At 36.5% G+C, this 21,564-nt stretch overlaps 1 protein-coding gene across 3 annotated transcripts in view; it reads right to left on the reverse strand.

The window, feature by feature from the left end:
• The window catches only part of Wwp1 (WW domain containing E3 ubiquitin protein ligase 1), a 101,019-nt gene that overhangs the window by 39,130 nt on the left and 40,325 nt on the right, over positions 1-21,564 (reverse strand). The window contains exons 4-10 of one of the 3 annotated variants that reach the window (XM_052176131.1): positions 17,748-17,886; positions 17,041-17,165; positions 15,922-16,059; positions 15,767-15,833; positions 13,312-13,496; positions 5,088-5,385; positions 658-753 (exon numbers count right to left, since the gene is read on the reverse strand). In XM_052176131.1, the coding sequence (XP_052032091.1) occupies positions 658-753; positions 5,088-5,385; positions 13,312-13,496; positions 15,767-15,833; positions 15,922-16,059; positions 17,041-17,165; positions 17,748-17,886 (1,048 nt within the window). Of the gene's footprint in view, positions 1-657; positions 754-5,087; positions 5,413-13,311; positions 13,497-15,766; positions 15,834-15,921; positions 16,060-17,040; positions 17,166-17,747; positions 17,887-21,564 lie in introns of those variants that run through there. The other 2 variants (XM_052176130.1, XM_052176132.1) reach the window with 2 other exon arrangements.

Here is a 21,564-nt window from a genome sequence, read left to right on the forward strand (position 1 = left end):
GGGGTTCAACAGAAAACATGTGCGATTCTCCATAAATAATGATATGTATTATTATATTTCATGAGATTTAAGGTATGTAAGAGGTATTAGACTAGTCCAAAATTAAGATCTACAAACTTTGTTAAATATAAGCTCATATTACATATCAAAAATTATAAATAGTTTTAAATAAGCAAAAACTTATTAAATTAAGTTTCAATTATTACACAATCTCAAGGTCAATATAAACTGATGCCTTTGCTTTTTAAAATAATTTTTTACATACTGCATTGTACTGAATCGAACCCAAACACTCTCCCTATGCTTGGACTATATTTCCTTCAGTCTCTGGCACTTGAATGCCTGGTTCTTCAGATCACTGTGAAAATTTAAGGAAGAGCCCAGTATTTGTGCCTATGGTATTGAGAACTTATCACTGGAAAACAAAGATGTGATATTTCAAAACAGCACATCCTAAGGTTCATTTTAAATAAGGTTCACTATGCACTTAATCCATAGATTGAGAACTATAATATAAAGTTTGTTTTACTAAAACTGCTATCCAAGAATTATAAAGAGATTATTTTAAAATTATTATTCATGATAGTATATCAAATAAATTTAAAACTTACACACAATAAAAAATATAACTAAAAGCACATAAGAATGTTGCATTACCCTGGAGGCAAAGGTTGTGGTCTTTCCCATGTAGTAGTTCGAGTATTATGATCCACATAATAGGTTCTACCATGAGGGTCTTTTCTCTGTTCCCACCTGCAAAAAAAAGTACAAAAATAGAAATAAAAAACAGAAGTTCAGGAAATCCAAAAATGTTCTAGAATCAGTAACATTACAAGCAGGCTTTACTTCAGAAGGCCCACACATATAAACATACATACACACACATGAAAACTATATAAGGTATTTTGGTTTCTTAATTATTGCTTATTTATAGCAGAACTGGAAACTAAATAATTATAGTTAAGAAAGGGAGCATAAAATAGCTAAATAGTTAAATGTTTTATTTACCAGTACAGTCTTCCAAATTAGCAGAAAAGAAAAACAACCAAGAGTTAAAGAACTGCAGCATAGAACCCTGAGTCACTAAATTATACATCTAAAAAGTTTTCAGCATAAGCATCCTTAAAGACATGCGGTGGTGCTGCTCCTGACAGTTCTGCCATCTTTGTGCACACAGGGCCTTGCTATGCACATCTAGCCCACTCTTCATTTTCATATTTCCTTTGAACGAACATCCCAAATTTATCTTTTCCCAAAAGCCTCTCAATCTCTTGTTTTCCCTACTTTGATTTTCTTTCATTAGTTCCCCATTTATTCTTCTCTGCTTTTTTCTCAATATGATATGGGGGGGGGGGAACACTTTAAAAATATAAGCATCAGCCTAATAGCTTTCATAGTGCTGGTGAGTGTTAAACAGGCTGCTTAAAGAGAAAAGACACTGACAGTGTCATCCAGCACCAGACCCTGCATGCTATAATACTGACCTGCCAGGCAAAATGGTCAGACAGTGGTTAGACTAGTTATGGGGTAATCAGCGTGATTGGATTTGAGGCATGTTTTACTGGAGAGAATTCATGGCTGGTACTATAAACCTGGTCAAACCCCATGGCTAGGGTAGCTATAGGTGCAAGGGCAGAACCCGTTGATGCTGTTTGCGAAAGGTCATGTTGTCTACTAACATTTGTATTTACATGCATAAGTTTGTGCTGTTCTCAACTTTGGTCAGAGAAGCTTCTTAATGCAGAGGTTAGCTGTTTAGGCAAAGTCTTCTAAGTGCTCAAAGTCCCCAGAGTAAGTAACTGTGACTACTCAATTATGTATAGATCGACAGTTCTATTACCTGCTCCCCCAGATTTTATTATTTTTTAATTTTATTATTGTTTATTTAAATGCATGTTGTTTGAGGCTCTCTCTCTCTCTCTCTCTCTCTCTCTCTCTCTCTCTCTCTCTCTGTGTGTGTGTGTGTGTGTGTGTATGTGTGTGTATATGCACATGTGGTGCAAGTACCCAAAATAGCCAGAAGAATATGTTCATGGCCTGAAGCTGGAGTTATATAGGTGGTTGGGAGATCCCTGATATGGGTGATAAAAACTAACTTTTGTCCTCTGGAAGGACACAAGTGCTCATAACCACTGAACCTGTTCTCTAACCCCTCTCCCCTCCAAAAACATTTTTTAATGTTTATTTATTTGTACGTGTGCTTCTGCAGACAGGCGTGTGTATTTACCCACCATGCCATCTTTCTCTCCTAGAACTTGATGGGTATAGGGTGCATGATAGCAGCCGATCAATGTGAGTGATGCAGACGAAGCCAAGGCACCCTTCATTGCCCCATCCACCCCTGGTACCTTCTGCTCCATTGCTGAGCACCCACTCTGGTCTGCAGCTGGCTCAGGTTCCACTGGTAGACTCTTATCCCTAAAATGACAGCTTAGCAAGCTGCCTCCCCTTGGAACCGTTGACCGGAGGACAAAAGGGCACGTAGGATCTAAATGCTCAGGACAAACAGTGAAAACAGCCAGGTTTCCTTATGATCAGGAGCTCTCTCATAGTATGCAGTGTTCTACCCCAGGCAGAACAGTTGAGCCAGGGTAGGCATTTTATCTTTAAGTCAGTAACTGAATAATATTCTTAATTTTGCCTCCTGGCCCAGAAATATAAAATGATTTACTACTTAGCAGTTTATTAGTTTGGCCTAGATGCAATACATAGATGTAGAAAATTGTAAAGAAAACATTCAAATGTGGTCTTCCCTGTTTTATGTTGCAAACAGTTTAGCTTAAGAAAGATGAACTATGTTACAAACATAGTGAATAATCTCAGACCTTCGGCTGTTCTTTCTCACTTCCCTAAGACAGCAATGCTAATGCCCCCGCTGCCTCTCCTCCAGACAGAGGCACAGGCCACATTACTAATATGCTGTAGCCTCCTCTTGGGAAGCTAAGGCCCGAGGGCTCGGGTTTGAGGTCAACTTGGGCAACATGATGAGTAAACTTCCAAAGACTGGAGACAAGAGACAAAGACTTCTGAAGGAGAGGTGGAGGGTAGTGTCTGCACGAAATACAAAGGACTGTGCAGAAGGCAGCAGACCAAGGTCAGAGCAAGTTCCTTCCTACACATAAAGGCTCAATAACTAAAACAGTAAGATCTACTAGGGAAGCACAAGCAGAGAGCCCAGTCTGAAAGCACAATTACACAGTGATGAAACCAGACGAGCCAGTAAAAGGCACTGAGAGAGAAACAGCTTCAAAAGCAAGAAAAGGCAGAGCAGAGCACAATACTGTGAGGAGCAATCAAGTAAGATAACAAGAGAGCCCTCTAGGGTGCTTGCAAGGGCTACAGGTCAGGGTGCTGATTACTCTAGGCTGTACTGAAAGGTGCTGTGGTGATCCGAATGAGAATGGCCCCCATAGTCTCATGGATGTGGATGCTTGGTTTGCAGTGAACTGTTTTAATGACTAGGAGGTGTGGCCTTGTTGGAGAAGGTGTGCCACTGGTGGTGGCAGGTCTGAAAAGCTCCAATCAGGTTCAGGTTCATGCCTTTTCTGCCCACTGCTTGTCTATCAGACGTGAGCTCTCACCACTGCTCCTGGACAATATCTGACTACTGCCATGCTCCCAACCATGACGGTCATAGGTCAACCCTCTGAACCTGTACAGAAGCCCGCAACTGAATGCTTTCTTTTATAAGTGGTCTTGGTCATGGTGATGTTTACAATAGAATAGTAACATTAAGACAAGTGTCATGTTTTTATCAGTGCACTTTCAAACTATGTTGTATATACATGGTATCAAGTCTAAGCTTGTATCTTAAAGGTAGACAAAATGAATGAATAATTAATATAGATATCATAAGTAACAAAAAGATATAATACATAAGGAGTAACCAATATTTAAATAAAGATGAAGAATCATTCTTTAAAGAAAAGCATTTGGAATTAAAATATTCATACAAAGAAACTTAAAAGAGATTAGGATGTTCATAGCAGCCCTATTTATGATTGCCAGAAGTTGGAAAGAACCCAGGTATCCCTCAACAGAAGAGTGGATGCAAAAAATGTGGTATATCTACACAATGGAGTACTATTCAGCCATTAGAAACAATGAATTCATGAAATTCTTAGGCAAATGGATGAAGCTGGAGAACATCATACTAAGTGAGGTAAGCCAGACTCAAAAGATGAATCATGGTATGCACTCACTAATAAGTGGATATTAACCTAGAAAACTGGAATACCCAAAACATAATCCACACATCAAATGAGGTACAAGAAGAACGGAGGAGTGGCCCCTTGTTCTGGAAAGACTCAGTGAAGCAGTATAGAGCAAAATCAGAACAGGGAAGTGGGAAGGGTTGGATGGGAAAACAGGGGGAGGAAAGGGGACTGATGGGACTTTCGGGGAGTGGGGGTCCAGAAAAGGGGAAATCATTTGAAATGTAAATAAATATATCAATAAATTAAAAAAAAAGAAAGAAAAATCCACGTTTATAATAGAATCCTTGGGAATGGATGGCTAGCTACTATCAGGGGTGCAGATCACACAAAGAACTAGAGAACTGCAGTTATGACACGTGAGTTATGTTCACTACTATAGAAAATGAAAGCAAAATCAAAAGGTCTTACATATTCACATCTGGTTTGTTCATTTCAAACAACACATATTTCGACCAGATAATTAACTGTTCTTAACTCTAAAATGTAGTTTCACTGGAGCAAATAAATTGTATGAATGTTACCACTTAAAAGTTAAATTTTATGATTTTTTTTTATTATTTTTAATTAGGTGTATATGTGTGTTAGTGTATGGGTATGTGTACATGTATGCACATAGTGCAGATGCCCACAGAGGCCAGCGACCTGGTATCCTGGAGGTGAACTTCTAAACTTGTGTCATGCATGCAGGAATGAAATTTGAGCGCTCTGTAAGAACTTGTACTTTTAACTGCTGAGCCACCTCTCCAGTCTCTACCTTAATTTTTTTTTAAAAAACAGAAAACATTTCATATAAATATCCAATAGTCACACCTCATCAGAAAATTTCTACTTAAATGGAAGACATACATTAAAAATATTTTCTTGACATACCCTGATGGCAAAGATTCTGTGTTGGTGTTTCCAGACTGTGGCCGCAGAGGTTCGACACACCCTTCTGGCTGCCTCACTTTGTCAAAAACAGAACTATTTCTAGAATCAGAGTCAGGGTCTATGAGGCTCCGAGCTTCTGGTCCCACTTCTGCACTGGCAGAGGGAATACATTCACTGTGTTCTGAGGATGCTGGGGGTTCCTGTACAGGAGGCTCTTGCGTTGCGGTGCTAGTGCAATTGGAAGTCGAGGTGGTGTCTTCAGATGGTAGTGAAGTCCCCATGGCTGAAGTAGTATCAGCTAGGACAGATGATGATTCTCCATTAACTACAAGGGAAAAATATCAAAATGACCTATGACTCAATTACTTAATCTATTTACTAGACATCTTCAATGCCTACTCAAACTGAGTAATGTACCAGATATTGAAGAACATAAAATAACATGAGATATCTTTGGAATCAATTTTTAGGAATAAAGTGAGAAAATAATAAAAATTTTTAGAATTTTAAAATTAGTTGGAAAATGATAAAAATTTAAGTGTATATACTAATAACATTACCTCCAGTAAAGCAACCCCAACATTAGGAAAAAAAATGTTTTCCCTCCAAATTACCAACTTTAAATATCCTATTTTATATGTAAGTGGTAGCTAGTGTCAAAACAAAATAAACAAAAAACTTTCATTATTTTGTCCAGTCATACATGATTGTATTAATTCTTATGACAGTACCACAGGGGACTAAAAATAAAAAAATCCAACAGTCCATTTTACCCTTTTTTTCCTTAAACTTGACATCCTCTTGCCTTGCCACCTGAGTTGCTGGGATTGCAAACACACAACCAAACTCCGCTTCCATTCTACATGTACATAAGACATAACCTACCCCTGAGACTTCCTGACAGTTGCTACAACAGTTGTGAGATCTGCAGTATATTTGTGGTGCTATAGAAGGGAGACTTACATTGACAAGACAGTAAGTGAGGTTGCTACTTGATGAACCAAAAGTTTCTACACGTTCCCAGAAACTTGGAAGAATCCTCTCTGTACTGTTTCCAAGAATGTCTACTTAAGATGTTCTAGTAACATGGAGTGTCCCTGAAACAAGCCATGGGCTCCATCTATGTGGTGGATTGATTGTGGCAAGGTAAATGTTATTGTGTCTGAGACTGCTGGCCTGGGTGACAAGCTTTGAGAGAGTTTACAGTCATCAAGTCTATGCAGGGGAGCCAGGGCATGAGTGGGGTTTACAGGCCTGTCTCACCAGTGGCATACTGTATGGACCTCACACACCCCTCTCAAACAGTTGCCACATCCTGCAAGTGAACTCTCAAGCGGCCCTGGAAACCCAGCTATGCTGCAGGGTCTAGCCTCAACCACGTCCTGGGTGTGCACAGAGCCAGTTTCTTTACTATGAATGTCTGCCTTGTTAGGTTTTGCATTGGCACCCTCTTCCTCCTGGCTAGCAGGTGGCTGAGGGCAGCAGGAGCAGCTTCAGCAGTCTGCGCTACTGCACTGCTACCTGACGAGCGACCTAAAAGGAAGATGCTTAGAGTAGCCCAGCTTTTTTGATTTTTTTTTTTTGTTTTTGAAAAAATGTATAAGGAACTATCTGGAAAGCTGAATTTTAAACATACTACCTAATGACTTTATGAATAGGAAAGTATGAAAAACCACGGCAAGGTTTGCAAAGAATACCAAAATACTCAGAACTTAATCACAATCAGTCAGAATGTTAAGCAAATGAATGAAATTTTAAATAAACAATTAGAGTTGAAATGGAAAGGCAATGGAAGAAATATTTTCCTCAAACACAAGGAGTAGGCAGGGTTTGCAAAGTCTTTTTTAAGCTTTATAGATAATTCTTACATTATTCGAATGTTATATTCTATTAGGAAAAATAGAGCTTTCCAACCCACACAAAACATTATCCCCAAATCATACACATCATGATGCATAATCAAAGTGAATTCAATAGTAGCAAATTATGGAACTATATCATGGTAATTGAGCAAAGGATAAAAGCAATATGACTATTTTTAATATTACTTAAAAAAAGTATTCAATAAAATACTAATGAACATAGTAAGGATGATCATAATCACTAATCACTAATATAATTCAATATTGCTGATGATATTTGGCAATTAAGGCTAGAAAATCAAAAACACTGAAAAGTAAAGAGTAAAACTCACATATAAAGGAGATTGTTTAGAACACACAGAGTAAATAACCAGAAATGAGAATAAAATATAATTATTTATAATACATTATTATAACTATTATATTATATATTATATTATAATATATATAATTATAATTATTTTTATAATACAATATTATAACACATTGGCAGAATGAAGGGCCTTAAGTTCAGTCAAGATCATAATGGAGTTCTATAAGAAAGCAAAATATTAGGAGTTGGTATTTATTGGTTTTGTTGTTGGTTTGCTTGATTTTAGTCCAGGCAGGTCTGGAAATTGCAATCCCACTAAGTGTTTGGGATTATAGGCATGTACCATCAAGGCATATACCAAGGTTTTTACAGAAATAAAATGACTTAGGTATAGATAAAAAAAAAAAATGTCTTTAGGTGAGAAGGTTGAAAAATGTAACTGCTTAAATAGAAATGCTTGTATGAATGGAGAACAACTGTCATTCCTTGTTGGTGGAAATGCACAGCAAAGCTAAGAAAATAGATAGAAAATGATGGGACTGCTTTCCATCAGACTATCATACATTCAACTGATCTCACTCCTCAACCCAAATGAGGTCAAAGCTATGACCACACTGCACTGAAGACCTGAACACAATGTGGACTGAATCTTTATTCCTAATTTCTTACAATTCAAGAGACTCAACTACATAACTGAAAGGACAATATGCGTTTCTCAGAACCTACATAACTAGTATGTGACAAGAAATGAAATGAAATCGTACATTTCTATCCAGTGTTTCTATCGGATACTGCTTTCAAAGTGATACTGTTCCACAGTTTCTGGTCATATATGTTTATAACTCATTGTCACTTTTCTTCATTATTAAATTAGTTTGGCGCGCGCGCGCGCGTGTGTGTGTGTGTGTGTGTGTGTGTGTGTGTGTGTGTGTGTGTGTGTGTGTGTGAACATTTTGGTCATAACAATTTATTCATAATGGTTTGCTGGCTGTAACAAATATCCCATATAGAAGATGTCACTGGAAAACTTTAAATACAGTAGGAGGAAGAGATATATGAGGACTTCATAGTATCTACCTAAGCTGTTCAGACCCTCAAGTTCTAGACTGAAGAGATCCTATGTGGTCCTCATCCAAGTAGTTAGGTCTCCAGGCATGTCATAACTGCCTCCAGCTTGATTTGGCTTAATAAACATCTTTAATCACTTTTATACACTAAGATTTTGGGGGTAACAATTCTTTCAAATAAAGCAGAAAAAAAGTAGAAATACTAGTATACTAGAATTCCACTTGTTATAACTTTGTTATGGTTTGAGTACATATATAAAACATTTATTTTTTTACAGAGAAGTAATTAGGCCATTAGAACTGCTGCCTTTGGAAGGACTGAGGTAGTTCTCACAGGATACCACGTCAGCTCCTAAAAGGGTGAGCTATTATAAAACATTAAATCTTCCTCCCAGTCGTTCTGACTTCCTGCCCCACCACACGATCTTTGTCTTTCATATATATATTCCAGCCATGATAACGTCCAACATGAGGTCTTCACCACAGGTCCAGAGGAACAGAATGATTGTGAACGCCTAGATTACAAAGTACTGAACTAAAGTCGTAAACTAAATCTCTTTCTAATCCTTCTCTTCTTTCATTCTCCCCAAAGCCCCTTGACAGGGTACCCACTACATGTACCATGCTGGCCTGGAATTCACTATATAGATAAGGCTGGCCATGAACTCACAGGGACAGCCTGTCTCTGCCTCCTAAGTGCTAGAATTAAAATATCTTTTTTTATAAGTCACACAGTCTTGAATATTTCGTTATCTGAACACAAATAGATCATGTTACCACTTTACTACTTTTAAAAACTACCAGATGAAAAATATATTTTTTTTTTGTGCAATTTCCTTATAGGTGAGCCATTTTAGGGTGGGTATGGTGATACAGGTGAAGACGTGAGGCCATTCTGTACGAATGGCCCAGCTCTGTATCTGATATAATGGTAGTTAAATGAGCCACACTTCTGAAGAAATTAAGCACTCAAGCACAAAGCAAGTAGGCCGGTCGGCTTACAGCGGCAAGCGCCAAATTTGTATCAGAGCCAGTTTCCTGACTGGTAATTTACTATAGTTTCATGTGGGCTTAACCCCAGTAAAGGCTAGGACTTTCCATACATTTCTTTGACGTTTTCTCAGTATTTATAATTCTCAGTAAGTGAAAAAAGTATAACAAAGCAACAGAATCCAATTGTCTGATCTATATCACACTTATCTTTTATTAATAAGTAATTATTTATTAGAAAAAGTCACTTCATACTATAGTATTTTTCTTAAATAGCACTTTCCAAGAACTATGATAGATATTTTTGATTTATTATCACATTTACCCTTAACAAATGTTATAAGGCAATTAATTAAGAATATCAGTCCCCTTTTATATAGAGAAATTTTGGTCATGCTAGCAGGTCATCCACTCTTTTCAGTCTACTCTTCACTGTCTCATCTTCTCAGTGTAATACATAATAAATATTTATGGCAACTAAACTTCTCAAATGAATCTTCTTACTCAAGAAGGAAAAAAAAAAAACCTTTATGTAAAATACTACCTCTGTTGAGGAATTATCCTTTCTCTGGACTCCATAGTATTGGCCCACATCCATTATCTGAAACCCATGGAGACAATGTATTCCAGAATCCATAGCTTGGAATTTAGAACAGCTATATGGCATATGCCAGTTCTCTAATATTGCTAACAAGTGAATTTACAACACACACACACGTGTGTGTATGTGGACACACACGCACGCGCGCACACACACACACATACAAAACACACATCTTTAGTGATTTCAGAAGCTTTGAAGTACAGGTATATTAGTTTGCTTTCCATACTGAAATGGAGTATAAGGCTGAGTAACTTCCTAGAGAAAAGAGGTGTACTGAGCTCATAGTTCAAGAGCTTCAATGCTCTGCACCAGCATCAGCTACAGAAGCAACAAAGTTCACTGTTGTATGTGCCTTGGTGGTGACTGGGGAGCAGATGGAGCTCCACATTCGTCACCACAATTCCAATAACAAAACTGATGTCAAGAGTCCTAAACTAAAAGGATGGAATATTAGCAATGAGTCCAATAGTGAAGTGTTTGCTTCCTATCTATAGGTATCTGTGACAATACCCAGCACCCATCTCCTCAAAAGGGGTGGGGAAATACTATTTGGCATCTTCATCTTAAAGGAACAAGTAATGTCCATGTCTTAAAAAGATATCTGAATTGATTCTACTAGTCAGGAATAAGCTATGATAGACATCAACACAAAAAGGCTCTAGAAGTCCCTTAAAGGAAATGGAGTGAGGACATTCACACTATTTTGTAAGAATATCGCAGCAGGTGAAAAGGTTGGAACAACACTGAAGCCACTCTCCATATAAAAGACAAGCACCATCCTTTTGAGACACCCTACATAACTAAATATGAACAGCGGGTTGTACACGCTTGACGGACACAGAGCTAGACGATAATCCCTGTGACCTCTCTATACTTGAATTCCTTCAGTGCAAATTGAAAATACAGGTATATATACCAAAGAATGACTGAGGGTAGCTGAGAAATGAACACTCAATAGCTATTACTGTATCACTACTGTTGACACTGCCCTGGTTTTATAATTTCACAAATGACAGGGCATTATTTCTGACAGAATTATCATTTCTAATTCCTCATATGCGTTTTTTATTTTCACGCTGAAATTGCAGGATTGTGAAAGATGAACGTATCTTCAATGGAGAGCATATATAAACTATTCAACACGCTATAAAGTATACACAAGAGATTCTACAGTACTAATTGACAAAGGTTAAATAAACATCTGTTTCATAAACATCTGAATTTGCCCAAAGTTAAAACATGCAATAACTAAAGGGAGTGAACACTGACTGACCTCCTCACACAGCTAAAGGGAATGAACACTGACTAACCTCCTCACACAGCTAGAGTGTTCCAAAAGTAAGAGCAAATTCTGTGCCTTGAACCGGCCTTTCTAAAGTGCCCAGTCTCATCTGATTCCTTGCGTGAAGAAGGAATTAACATCTAATTACTGCAAGAAATGATGCAACTTGTTCAAACCATTGAATCCAACAATGGCCACATCAAACAAACTTACCTGGTTTGGTAATATGTGAATGAACAGATTTGGACTTTTTATTTTGTTATTTTATTTTTATATCCTATTAGAAGAGTTCATAAGGAAATAACGTAAATATAACTTTTAAAAGATTTTTGCTTTGCTTTGGTTTTCCAGTTTGGATATTAAACAACTATTGCTCTCAGAAATAGATACTCGCAGTATCTATTTCTTCAGACCATATATTTAAGACTGCAATTTCTAAGTTTTAAATTGGCCCAAAAGGAAGCTGAATGTTCTGAATGTGTTATTTTGTCTAGCTATAGGATAAGTTTTTAAAATTACTAATTCCTCGAGAATCTTAAACTGTGTGTTAACACATTTGTCCTCTACTCTCCCCAGATCTGACACCCTCCCCACAGCATTAGGTCATCTTTTTATTATTCTCTTTTTAAACATAACCTACCAAGTCCAATTTGTACTTCGCATATACTCTTAGGTGTGGGGCTGTACCCTTGAAGAAAACTGACTCTCCAGAAGTCACCAATTGCAAATAACTATTTAGGGTTAGGAGCTCACAAGGTTCTTTCTTTTTTTCATAAGATAGATTTTCTTGGCTTTTACTATCCTGTTATATCATTCTTTTTTTTAATGCAACAAAGTTCACTTTTGTATCTGCCTTCTTAGAAGTAAGGAACACTCTGTAGTATCCATATCATGATATATTTTCAGAAAAATAAAAAATCTTATAAAGTCTTCCTAGGACAATTCTTCTATAGTCGTGTAAATCTCCCTTTGGAGAAATATAAAACTTTCTGATAGCAACATCAAATAACTGCACACACTTGTAAAATGTTAGCTACTAAGGGAGAATTCATACACTGAAGACAGGATAAACAAACCATTAAAAAAAAAAAGGTTGATCAATGGAATAGAATTGAAGACTCACAAATAAACCCACACAGCTATGGACACTTGATTTTTGACAAAGAAACAAAAACAATACAGCGGGAAAAAAAAAGCATCTTCAACAAATGGTGCTGCTGATCTAGCTGGCACTCTGCATGTAGAGGATTGCAAAGTGATCTATAATCACCTTGCACAAAGCTCTAGTCCAAGTGGATCAAGGATATCAGAATACAACCAGATACACTGAATCTAAGGAAGAAGAAAGTGGGAAATAGCCATGAACCTCCTATAGGCACAGGAGAAAGTTTCCTGAACAGGACACCAATGGCTCAGGCTCTAAGATCAAGAATTGATGAATGGGACCTAATGAAACTGAAAACCTTCTATAAGGCAAAAAACTGTCATTAGGACAAAACGTCAGCCTACAGATTGGAAAAGGATCTCCACTAATTCTAAATCTGGCAGGTGTTTGTCATCCAAAATGTATAAAGAATTCAAGAAGGTAGACTCAAAAAAACCAAAACAAAACAAAAAACAAATGAACAAATAACCAACTTAAAAACTCGGTACAGAGTGAAACAGAGAATTCTCAATAGTAATCATGAATGGCTAAGAAGCACTTAAAGAAATGTTCAACATCCTTAGTCATTTGGGAAATGCAAATCAAAATGACCCTGAGATGCCACATTCTAACTTTTACTATCAGATGAATGAACTCACTAAAGTTCTTTCAAAAATATATTTTATCACTAATTAAATAGTATCTTGTGGCCTAAAACCCAAGAATCTTACATCACATTAGTACTTGCTTAGTAAAATGCTGTGATTTCTCAACTGTTTTTTGCATACCTTCTTAAATAATCCAGAAGATTTTAAACTTAGAAAAAAACTTCAAGTATCATAATTTTATACTTTACAAAACAAGATTAAGAATGACAGCATAATAATATCATAAAGAAAATGGAAGCATAAATACATAAACCTCTTTAATTTTCACTCAATCAATGTGACCGTCAAGGTTACCCGTGTCACTGGTGGGCTCAGATGAGAGTGGTTTTGGAGCTGGAGCATTTGTGGGTCTGGCAGCAACCTGAGACGGGGATGAAGGTGTGTTTTCTCCATTAACTACATGTGAACAGCAGGAGTTGGGAACAACAGTATTTGTTGATACATGATTATCAATTCCAATAGTACCTTCAACAGCCAACCTTGAAAAAGAAAAAAGAAATCTGACTTCAATGAGTTAGATATAATAAAACAGTATCAGCAGACTTTACATTAAAAAAATACTGATTTTCTAAATTTCATGTGGTGTGCTAGAGCAGAGATCAGAGAGATAGCCTGCTGTTGCAACACTAAATCACACTACCCTCAAGGATAAGTGTCCACACTGGTAGGTAAAGCAACGATGCTGATTGTATATAGGCCTTCAAGTACTGTTCCAATTGTGTGTTTTAAATTAGAATTCTGGGCTACTTTAAATGCTCAGAAAGTAGCTTCAAAGGCTCATGGAGTTATATGAAATGTCCACAAACTAATTCTGAAATGGAAATATATTTAATAGTGAAGACAGAGAAGGTCTGAACAAAACTTCCATATAATTCTGAAGTGTGTATCAGTCCTCGGCCTTCAGAATCAGTGATCTAGAAGTCTAAGTGTGAGAAGCTGCTTGAAAGTTTCCTGGCACCACAGTAAAACAAGAACAGTTTGGTGGTTTCATTTGTCTTTAGATGGGCTTGATTAGAACCTGATATGTAACTCTGGGTAACCTTAAATGTGAAGCCATTCTCTTGCCTCTGCTTCTCAAGTGTTGGCCTTATAGGTACGAGCAACTATGTTCAACACAGGATTAGGTTTTAAGTCATTTAAACTTCTTTAAAATCTAAAATTGTATTTTAAAGAATTTAAATGTTATACAGTAATACATTTTAATATATAAACTGTTACACTGGTTTGGTCATTAATTTTTCTTGGTGTAAATTATAATCTGGACATTGTTTACTTATGGCAAATAAGCAATTTAAAAAGCATAGTTTCAAAAGCCTTTTTACAAACTGTACTGGGTGGGTTGGAGAGATGCTCCAACTACTAACGCCTAGGCCTCCAACCAAAAGGAGGAACTGGGACTCAGACCCATTACTATGCACACAGTAAGCAAATGCTCTACCAAGGAGTTCTATTCTTGATCTATATCAAGCTTGTTTGAGGGAGGGTCCCACTGACTCCCCAGACTGCACCAAGCTTGCAGTTCTCTTGTTCCAGCCTCTCAGGTGTCTCAGACTGTGAGTGGGCCACAGTATTTAGCTTGTTCAAGTGCTTTGATGAGAAGCACCCAACAGCAATGAAGAATATATTATTAGTAACTGTGAGGAGTCCAAAAGTTATACCCTGCCCTATATTGGCCTATTTTTCAGATATACCAAATCAATTTTGTAAGAATATATTTTTATATTTTTGGACTTTTAACTAGACCATATTTGAATTACATATTCTCATTCCATTTACATGTTTCAAAGGAGAGTCTCTTTTTTTAAATTTTATTTATTTACATTCCTGTCACTGACCTCTCCTTCCCATTCACCCCTCCTACAGTTCCTCATTCCATTTCCCTTTCCTCAGAGACATCGCTCTTTCCACCCAACCTCTCCCCTGCTCCCTGAGCCCTCAAGTCTAAGAGAGCCTTTCTTACTCATCACAAAATGTAAATGGCAGGGAGCTTTTGAAATGGCAGGATAGATTCTGTGGCCATAATCGGTAGGGCATTTAGCTTGTGAGCTACAGGAGGAGGATGAAACAAGTAGGGCTCCGTCCCACACCAGAGTCTTAGCAACCAACACACTGGAGATACTGCCTGTGAGAAGGCATTGTCAGTAAGACAGGAAGCACCGGCACACTCCACAGCATAAGGTAGTACTTGAAACACGATGCTACATAAGACAAGCATTTCTGTTTACAGAAAATGGCCAAAACAATAATTTCCTTACATGTTACATCTTAATAAAGCTATTATTTTAAAGCTTCTTTCCCAGGTACTCAGGAAATAGCATCTTTATATACACACTTTTAAGTTTTTATTCATTAATACATTTTTGGTATTTTTTGATGTAAGGTCTTTCAATGTAGCCCTGGCTAGACTTTTAAAGTTTATGACAAATACTATATCATATTTTTAGTCTTTAGTTTAAGACTAAAAATGGAATCTTGTAAGATGGGTGTGGTGTGTGCCTGTAACCCCAGCACTTGTGTGGTGGGAGCAGGACAACCAGAGCTTACAGGTCATCCTCAACTACATCGGAAACTCCAAATCACTGTGAACACCTACCCACCGCCACCCACTAATGCAATCCTATCAGTCAAGAAACTGAAGCAGAAGTATTGTAAATCTGGAGCTAACAAAAAATAAATTAAAAATACGAACTTCATGCTTAGGAAATATTAGTAATATTTATTTCATAAACAATAAGATAAAGCACTCTACCTGGGAGTTGTCCTTGTTGAAGGGTCTACATTCTCATGTAAGGCATCACCATTTTGCTGAATTTCTACTAAACATCAGGAAAGAAAGCAACTCAGTTTCTACATACTTCTCATCAAATTTCTTTATTTAAATTAAAACACATGAGCACAGCTTACTGGGTGGTGAGGAGCTGCAGTGTGTTACAGTTTCTTGCTCAATCACTAATCCATCAAGGACAACTGTCAGTTCCCCAGTTTGCACTATTCCATTCTTGTTTTCCAAAGAAAGTTTTAATTGTTCTTTCACTTTTTCTACTAGAAAAAAAGAAAATTCTAATTTAAAAACATTTGTCACATACAAAAACATGAACTACAATTATGGTTTTTAAATCTTCAGTGAATCACATAATTTGAGATTTGATAAAATTCACAGAGTCTTTCTAAAAAAATTATAAATCTATGTATATATGCAAAGTTTTGTATATACTGACAAGAGTCTTAACATTACTATAGTCTGAACTACTTTAGAAACTCAAATGGTAGAAAATTTTCAATCATGGAAACCTGGTACGTAAAGTATTCTGTTGATTTGATTTTACTTTTTAAGAGCAGCAGATGATAAACTCAAGAGAAAGCAGGCTTAAGAACATGAAAGGAGAAGAAGCTGCTGAGTGGTTATCTTTGTATAGAATTATAATCTCTATACTCCTGTGATTGTTCTTTTCCCCATACTTTTAACAACGAACTGATTATCACTGAAAAATTCAACACTAGAATATTTGATCTAAATAAAGATATCACTGTTAAGGAAAATAAGAATATGCTCAAGGGGCAGAGAAACAGTGAAGAGAAAGTCCCTGCCTGGTCTGCACAAGGACCTGGGTTTGGGCCCCAGCACTCACAGGGGAGGGGTTGTCTTGCTTGAGGCTGGAGGAGAGAGGAAATGCTATGTATTTATTCACCCTAGGCCAGCCTGAACACACAATCCTTCGCCTCAGCCTGTACTCCTGGAAGTACAGGCATACACCACCTTACTTGACTCAGGGCTGAATAAACAAGTAAATAATAAATAAGCAGTGATAACTGGTATGGAAGTACTCTACATTATTGACAGCATAAACAAAGGACAGGAAAATATTGCCTACAGTTGATTACGGCACAGTTCTAAAAGCAACCACTGGCATTATAAGTTCTTTATAAGCACAACACTACACTTCACTTCTGAACCTTAGAAGGATGGGTTTAAAAAGTCTCTTAAATGATGTATAAAGAATCAAAGATTAGAAGACCACTTACATTTTCTGTTATGTGTTAAAAGCACTTGTTTCAAGTCCACTGTTGCTTTTCCTAATAGAGCATCTGCCTTTAAAGTGTGGTGACTCCAAACTCGAAACTCCAAGGTGGTCTGTGGGGTCACATTTCTGTATGAATAACATTATAACAAAAATAAACATGTCATTGCTGTGTGTGCTAACTCTTCTAAGTTATTTATATTATTATTTTTCTAAAACCATGAATTGAGTTTAATACTATGTAAAACAATAAACTGGATCAGAAATGAAAATAACAAATACTTTCAAATACATTGATAACTACTTCAGAATTATTGTAGTTAGCAACCACTGAGTGCTTTACTGAGACCGCAGAAAAGCCTCTCCCCTGGGAACACGTTTCTAGAGCTGTTTAGAATGGCTGTCATTAGTTATAATGTTTCTCCTACATTCAAATTTATACTTCATATGACAAATTTATACTTCAAAATGCCAAAATCAAGAATGGCTGACTTTATTTCTATACAAAACATTCAGAGAAAAAAGGCTGTGTAGACATAATTGTCTATAAAATAAAAACACAAATAACTATGCTTCCTCTTTGAGAAAAATGATAAAAATTTCTTTATATGTAAAATTCTTTCTTAGATAAAGAAATAACTTCGCTATTTGAAGTCTACACAATACAAAACATAGGACATGTGACTTTCTATTCGTACACATGATACTCACACAGTCAGCTGCTCGTCCCATTTTGGATTAGAAGAACTACTGGATTTTGCTGTTTTTTTAATTTCTCCATCTACAATGACTTCAGTATATATTGCTGTTCCAAACCAGTTCTTTTTTCTTTTTAGTTTGGCACTAGAAACTAATAGAAAATGATAATTACTGGTGAGTATATATATATATACATATATATATGTATATATATATATATATATACATATATATATGTATATATATATAGACACACACACACACGAAACCAAAAAGACAAAAAAGAGCAGTATGTACTAGTAAACCAATAAAAACAGAAGTGTTCTTCCACCTCTAGTACATGTCTTACTGGTAAAAGGAGAAGCTACTAAAGTCTAAAGCTATCTAATTTCTCAGTAACTAACTTATTGACAAATACATCCATTAGAATAGGATGCTTCATTTTAATAGATCCAGACAAGTACAAACATATCCAAATTAATTTTAAGATATTTTTGTTACTTTACCCAAGAGCACCTGACCATTAAGTAGTAATTTTCCATTTTCCCACTGTCCTTTCCTCCGGCTCTGTAGATGACCTGTTCCGAGATGTCTGTGGGCTCTTTCATGGCTGCCCTCTTTCACTTACACATATTTTCAAGTTTCATCAGTGTTGCACCATGCCTCAGTACTTTACTCCCTTTTATGCCAAATACTAATCTGTTATTGATACACCACATTTTATTTCTCTGTCAGTTGACAGACATTTAAATTACTTTGGAGCTGTTGTGGCAAAGACTTCCATAAACACTTATGTGCAAGTTTTGCTGTGAACATCTTTTAATTTGCCTTGGATATATTAGAATTGCTGGGTAGCCCAGTAAGCTCTGTTGAATAAATGTAAGGCTATTTTTCCAAAGTGGTTCTACTATTTAACATACCAGTCAAACACAACAGGATCTGATATCTGCGTATCTACTGACATATAATGATGTATGTTTGAGATGAAGTTCTCCCCATGTAACTCAGGCTAAACTTAAATTCACAAGCCCCCTGGCCTTGCACGTGCAGGATCATCGGTGTGCACTACAGTACTTGGATGGTTTCTATTTTTACCTTCTATTTAAATATAATCTCAAACTGTACCAAGGATTGTGAAAAAAATAAATGCCTTCATCTAGATGGTATTCATATATAACTATGGTCCATTTATTAGAAATCATTTAATGTTTTAAACAAAAATTGTTTACACAAAAACACAGTTTCACCCAAAACTGTATTTGATTACTAAGGAATTATTTAGCCTAAACTTGTGTCATTAATGATTGCAACTGGTATACCAAATACAGAACTGTACCCTTTCAGGATAAATTACTGACTACCAAGCAGCAAAAACAGCACATTATGGTCACTTCTTATCATACCTATTCTTGATCGGAGGTGACAAAGGAAGACTCTGTCATACACATGAGTGATTAAGATGAGGAAGGACACAACATAAGCTTTTATTCTACTGAGAGAGATGAGACAAACCAACCAATGAGATACAAAGTGAAAGTGACTCCTCAGAGGTGACGAATCTGAAATAGTTACCCCTCTATTAATATATAAAGAATAAGGAAAAAGATTATAAACTAACATTTATTAAAAAGCTGACAGAGTGCAGCAATGCTCAGCACTGTCTCAAGTGCTACTATGAGGGTCTTAATAAAGCTCATTCCCATCCAAGATGTTCCACGTCACTCTAAGCCCACCACCAAGGGAAACTCCCCACACAGAACCTTTCACTCCAAATAAAATTCCTTTGATCCATTCATGCCCTATCTATGCACACACTGTAAGTACAGCGGGGGCAGAGAAGGCAGCACAGGATCATAGTAAAAGCACACAAGTGTAGTGTGTCTGGGTTCGGGTTTAACTTTGCGTCTCTAGAATCCTGACCTGAAGGAGGTCAGTTAACGGCTCTGCCCCTCCATTTCCTCACCTGAAAAACAGGGGGACAATAATATCCAATTCTTAGGACTGGTGAGTATGCATGCAAAAGCACTATCAGCAGCAGCAAATTCCCGGCATCTAATACGGTTACTGAGCCTATGCTATTAATAATGAGTTAACTGTAAACTCACTCAAAATATGTCCCCAGTGTACCTGGGCAAAGTACTTTATTACAAGAAAAGCTGATAAAGTAACAGATTCCGCGCCCCCCCCCCCCCCCGCCAATAGAGCTTTTTGAAATATAATTTTTTAATATAAAAATTTGTAACACAGAAGCTCAACAGTACATATAAAACCAGTGATAAGGTTTTTAAATCAACTGAATGCTACTATTTCAAACAGGAGTTCAAATTAATGAAAACATAGAATAAATTCCATTTGCTGATTTACATGTGTTGTTATATTCAAAATACCCTTTACAGTAACACTATATAAATATTGAAAATTTGCAGACATGGGGGAATCCTTAATCAACAGTAATGATCCTAAAATATTTAATAACAAATTTTATTAAAAACAGGAAAACTAACATAAAAGTTGAATGAGGAAGAAATAATTTGATATATTCATAGATCTGGGAATTTAAAATAAAAGCTTAAATATCATCTTCAATTAATACATAATTTTTCGACAAAAACACCTAAAGTTTGAGTGTTTAGGGTGGGCACAGAGAAAAATGGTGGACACGAATTCAAATAAAGGGTGAAAGAAAATAGACAACAGAGATGTCAGCAAAAAATATGATGTAATTAATGTTTTTTTCAAATTTATGTACTATAAAGGGAAAAGACCTCGACAGTCTGAGAGTGACGGAAGAAATGTAAGTAGAACAAGTAAGCTGGTAACGCGTGAAATCAATAAGAAAAACCTGTTTGGGCCAAATACAATTACATGCTTGAGACGATCACCTATAGTGCACATCACAAATGCTAAACACACTCTCAACTTAAGCGACATGAAGGGCCACGGAGGGAGCTCTGTGGGTAAAGGCACTTGCCACCAAGTGTGATGACTTGAGCTCAACCCCTGGAATCCGAATAATAGTGATTCCCACAGGCCGTTCTGACCTGTACTTGTACCAGGGTGCATGTATATGTATGTACATAAATAAATATAAAAATCAGTATAAAATATATTTAAGGTACTATAAAACACAATAGTTTTAAAAATGATAAATTCTCTGTGTGTATATATATGCATATGTGTGTATATATATATATGTATATACATGCATAAGTATATATGTATATACATGCATAAGTAAGTGTGCATATATATACACATACACACACTTATAAAGAGTACTTGGCTAAAAAACTAATAGGTAATTATATATGTATGTGTATGTATAAGTATACATACATATATATAAAAACTAATAGGTAATTATATACATACTCTTTACATACCTTGCAAACTTTGCTTCTGATCCTTTCACAACAGAAATCTTAAAATCTACAAAACTGAAAATTACTATCTCTGAATGCTATCATATTTGATGTTTGTGAGATAGTAAATTACCACATCAGAGTGGGCTACCTTCTGTTTAACTTTTAGATCACAGTTTTTCCATTTCTAGGATAGCTATTGGTTGGCTGGATGGTTGCTTTTTCAGGCCCTGAGGTGAACACCAATGCCTCAGATACACCAGAAAAGCACCGTAACTCAGGGCTAAGCCCACCATGCATTGTTCTTGTATGTCTGTTCCCTCAATCAACCACTGATTAAAAACAGAGAAGATACATGGACACAGGGGCACACACATGTAATTCCAGTGCTTAAGGGGCTGAAGGAGGATCACGAAGCCATCCCGGACTCTACAGGGAGACTTCATCTCAAAAAAAGGAAAAGAAAG

This window comes from Apodemus sylvaticus, chromosome 3, assembly GCF_947179515.1.
Source record: "Apodemus sylvaticus chromosome 3, mApoSyl1.1, whole genome shotgun sequence".
In the NCBI taxonomy this organism is placed as follows: Eukaryota; Metazoa; Chordata; class Mammalia; order Rodentia; family Muridae; genus Apodemus; species Apodemus sylvaticus.